The sequence below is a fragment of the Triticum aestivum genome, chromosome 2B (assembly GCF_018294505.1).
Source record: "Triticum aestivum cultivar Chinese Spring chromosome 2B, IWGSC CS RefSeq v2.1, whole genome shotgun sequence".
Lineage (NCBI taxonomy): Eukaryota > Viridiplantae > Streptophyta > Magnoliopsida > Poales > Poaceae > Triticum > Triticum aestivum.
The window spans coordinates 644883172-644887441 of NC_057798.1; the positions used below are offsets into that span (position 1 = coordinate 644883172).

Consider the following 4270-nt stretch of genomic DNA (forward strand, 5'->3'; position numbering starts at 1 on the left):
CAAAATAAGTAGGAACAATTTTCCTAAACAATAATTTTTTGAAACATAAACATTTGTTCATAAAAATGGGAATACATTTTGAAACCTGAATAAAAATTTAAAGTGTGAACACTTTCTAACTATTTAAAAAAATGTGAACACATTTTCAAAAATTGTTCGCACTTTCAAATTTTGTTCAGATTTCGAAATTATTCGTTTTAAAAAAGTGTTCACACTTTAAAAACTCTAGGGGATTCACGTTTTCAACTTTTGTTTGTATTTTCCAAAAAAATCATAATTCCAAGAAATGTTCGTATTTCAATCAAGAAAATATGTCTAATAATTTCAGAAATGTTTTCAAATCTCGATGCTTCCATGTGATGTTAAATTTTTTGTGCTTCTTATTTATCACCAACAGCTATCGGATAAAGTTGCTATCAGGACTTGGTTAACAACGCGAGATTGGAAGTTTGTTTCCAGACAACGTTTCCATTGTTCTGGTATTTTTAAGTTTGCCCGGTGGGCAATCCCAGTACAGCTCGGCTGCAGTTTAAGTTCACCTGATGGGCCGGCCCAGTACAGTCCAGCGGCAGTCAGCGATCCCGGGTTTCATATGCCAAGTCAGCGAAGCAATCCCGGGTTTCAGTTGCCAAGTCAGCGATCCTTGTTTGGGAGCGCATTCAAGGTTTAAATTTTAAAATAGACCAAGATTAAAGAGTTCGGTGTGCTGATTTCAAGAATTCAAAGTTCAGGATTTGATTTAGTTTTTGTCTACAAGTTCAAGGTTTATTTTAGACTTCTCTGCATTGAGCAGAAGCAGGGTTCGGTACAGCACTACATTAAGCCAGATTTAGCAGAATCGTATACGGACTACTGCATTTATTGGCATCAGTATCGATCAGGTGTTTTTGTTGCTGGATTTGGCCACTGATCTCGCCGGCAGATCATGCTACAGAGCAGAGACCGGCGAGCGCTCTAGTCAATCCGCCTTGAGGGTGTTGCCGACGTCGATGACGAAGCGGTACCTGACGTAGCCCTTGGCCAGGCGCTCCATTGCCGCGTTCACCTCCCCGGCGCCGATCACTTCGACGTCCGCCGCCACGCCGTGCTCGGCGGCGAAGTCTAGCATCTCCTGCGTCTCGCTGATGCTCGCCATGCAGCTCCCGGCAATTGTCTTGCCGCCTGTTCGACCGCATTAAAAGATCAAACCAGGAAGCTCAAAAGATTTCTCTGAATGGAGGAAGATCATAAGATATTTCTGAGTGATGAAGGATGACCATAATCGAAGCTGAGCTTACCGCCGATGAGAGCGAACGCGGAGACCTGTAGAGGTTTATCGGGGATGCCGAGCAAGATCATCTTGCCGTGGGGTTTGAGGAGCGCCAGGTACGGGTGCAGGGACGCGGCGGCGGACGCCGTGTTGACGATGCCGTGCATGGTGCCCGCTGCGGCCTTCATCTCGGCCGCGTCCGTGCTGAGGACGAACGCGTCGGCGCCCAGCCGCTCCAGCGCCTCCTCCCGCTTCCCGGGCGACGTGCTGATCACGGTCACCTTCGCCGCCCCGAACGCCCTGGCGAACTTGACGGCGACGTGGCCCAGCCCGCCGAGGCCGATCACGCCCACGTGGCTGCCGGGCGCGCCCAGCCCGTGGCGCCGCATGGGGGCGTACACGGTGGCGCCCGCGCAGAGCAGCGGCGCGGCGGCGTCGAGCGGCAGGGCGTCGGGGAAGCGGACGACGAAGCGCGCGTCGGCCACGACCAGGTCGGAGTAGCCGCCGCGGGTGACGGCGCCGTCCCTGTCGCGGGAGTTGTAGGTGAGGACGACCCTGGCGCAGTAGTTCTCGGCGCCGTCCTCGCAGCTCTCGCAGGCCCGGCAGGCGTTCACCATGCAGCCGACGCCCACCCTGTCCCCGGCCGCGAACCCCGCCACGTTCTTGCCCACCTCCTTCACCACCCCGGCGATCTCGTGCCTGCGGGCATATGGATTATCACAAGTTGTGACACGGTGATCAGCCTGGCGATCTCGTGGCTCCTACTGTATGAGTGAGTGAAGTTTACCCGGGGACGACCGGGTAGATGGCGTTCTTCCAGTCGTTCTTGATGGTGTGCAGGTCGGAGTGGCAGATGCCGCAGTAGAGCACCTTTATGGCCACGTCGTCATCACCAGTGTTCCTGCAGAATTAACGGCGATATTAGATTCTCACGAACCAGTTCAGACAATTCTACTATCTCCTCTGCTATTGCACTCACCCATGAGCATGTTTCAGAACTGCAATTTGCTGACGCGGGGTACAAATTCAGAGCTCAGAATGACAATGGAGACTACTAACGTTAATCATTCAAGATTCGCATCTGAAAATTCAACTAGTTACCGATAACACGAACTCTTTAAACTACTTCCTCCGTCCCAAATTACTTTTTGCTAAAATGGATGTATCTACCACTAATTTGAGCCACAAGTAATTCGGGGCGGATGAAGTATTTATTTGTTCGATCTCTTACATTACCAGTAGGAGATTAAAAGCGTGTGCCTTCTACATATATGTCTTGCCTCCTACGAAGAAGGGTTTGCACTGCTGTTGTAGCTGAAAGAGGACACATGCATGGTCACGCGTACATCAACATGGTGAGCTGGCCTACTCGCAAAAAAAAAAACATGTTGAGCTGGCCGGCATAATAAATGAGAAAAAAAACTGTACAATTCCTCTCTGCGGGCTGAATCCGGCCTCTAGGACAGTGGGACATCTTCATCCATCTCCCTTAAACTCAGCCATGTGCAGGTGCAGCAGGCAGGAGCGGGGCGATGAACAACTTGACGATCCACGGAGCGTACCTAGACGTAGCGACGCAATTGAATTGCCTTGAATTGATGCAGAGTTACTGCCAGCCAGCTAGAGAAGGAGGCCCAGGCCGAAACGAGTATACTGAGCTCCGATCTAGGGTACGTAGCGGATGGCAGGACATGTTATTGTGGACTGAGATAGTAGCCAGAAAGGTCAAGCTAGTGGCGGGCGCCATAAGTTCTTTGCAGGGGCAGCAATAAAATCCACCTTCACTCCAAGAACTTTCAAGGAAAGAAGGAAGGAAGGTTCGGTGCCTGCAGCTGCAGTTGAATTGAGGTCTGACCCGATCTGGTATGATGTGTGTGCAGAGAGCAGTGAATGGGTAAAGGTTTAACATCGGCAGCTCTACTTGCATGTTACTACTAGCACTTACCCTTGCTTTATTGCCTATCACCAACTCAGAACTGAAGTCGCCAGGATTTCATAGTTGATATTGTGAGTTGCAACCTAGTAGCTACAATGATTTTACTTTACTGGTTCTTCAGAAATCACTGTTGATCGCTTGGAACAAGAGGGCTCGAGAGGCTGAGCAAGAAGCAAGTATATTTTCCTAGTAGAACAGTACTAAGAAGGCTCGACCGTTACTTGAGTAGTGCCACTTGCAGGAAAATGTGACGTAAATAATATTGTACCTTCTCCGACTCTGCATGGGGCGAAGTGATAGGCCGTGGTTTACTTGAGATACGAAATTAAGATCAGCTACGCGCGTACACTGACCGCAGAACCAAAATCAGAGTCTCAAGCTTGCACTTAATTGGTGTGCTTGATCTGAACCGCAAACTAGCACGACGCGCACAGGCTTACTGAGTGTGATCCTACAGCCCCAGCTGAGCTAGCGCAAGCGTAAAATTAAACCGGAACGATTCCCCGCAACGGCGACCGCCGGTGTGTATCAGACAAGAGGCCGACAGGGGACGGAGATGGGCTAGCTAGATAGGGGAGCGTGCGTGCGTGCGTACCTTCGGGGGATGCGGATGGGCGAGAGGTGACCGGATGCGTCGTGCGCCGCGAGCCCCACCGCCTTCCTCGGGTGCTGCTGCTGCTCCGCCGCCGCCGTCGTGGTCGTCGCCGTAGGCGCCATTGCAGATGGGCGACGGTGGCCGGAGAAAGAGAGAAGCGACTCGTCTTTGGTGGCTTTTGCGAGCTAGTTGAATGACGGTGCTCCGCGCGTGCTGTCTGGTTTTATAGCGACGCGAGCGCACGCCGGAGGCAGCAGGAGGCGACAGAGCGAGCCGAGCAGGCGTGGCGTTCACATTGTCCTGCACAGCTGGACTAATAAACACGAAAGCATTGTGCGAACGGTCGAACCGATTGTGTCATTCCCGCTCGATCAAGTTTTTACTGCAGTATACTCCCTCCGTAAAGAATTATAAGAGCGTTTAGATCACTAAAACAGTATTCTAAATACTCTTATATTTGTTTACAGAGGGAATACTGTATAAGTGACAG

The 4270-nt window shown here is 50.9% G+C and overlaps 1 protein-coding gene across 1 annotated transcript; it reads right to left on the bottom strand.

Annotated features, from left to right (window-relative positions):
- Positions 1-704: 704 nt before the first annotated feature.
- On the bottom strand, positions 705-4057 carry LOC123046464 (cinnamyl alcohol dehydrogenase 7). The gene is made up of 4 exons (XM_044469839.1): positions 3781-4057; positions 2037-2150; positions 1278-1948; positions 705-1161 (listed from the first exon to the last, which is right to left on the bottom strand). The coding sequence occupies exons 1-4, from the start codon at positions 3900-3902 to the stop codon at positions 959-961; spliced, it is 1110 nt and encodes a 369-aa protein (XP_044325774.1). The 5' UTR covers positions 3903-4057; the 3' UTR covers positions 705-958.
- Positions 4058-4270: the final 213 nt, after the last annotated feature.

Excerpts from the sequence above, each read along its gene's own strand:
- LOC123046464 (XM_044469839.1), bottom strand. The coding sequence starts at position 3,902 with ATGGCGCCTACGGCGACGACCACGACGGCGGCGGCGGAGCAGCAGCAG. Across the intron at positions 1,949-2,036 it reads ATCTACCCGGTCGTCCCCGG|GCACGAGATCGCCGGGGTGG; the intron begins GTAAACTTCACT and ends ATATGCCCGCAG. Across the intron at positions 1,162-1,277 it reads CGCGTTCGCTCTCATCGGCG|GCGGCAAGACAATTGCCGGG; the intron begins GTAAGCTCAGCT and ends GCGGTCGAACAG.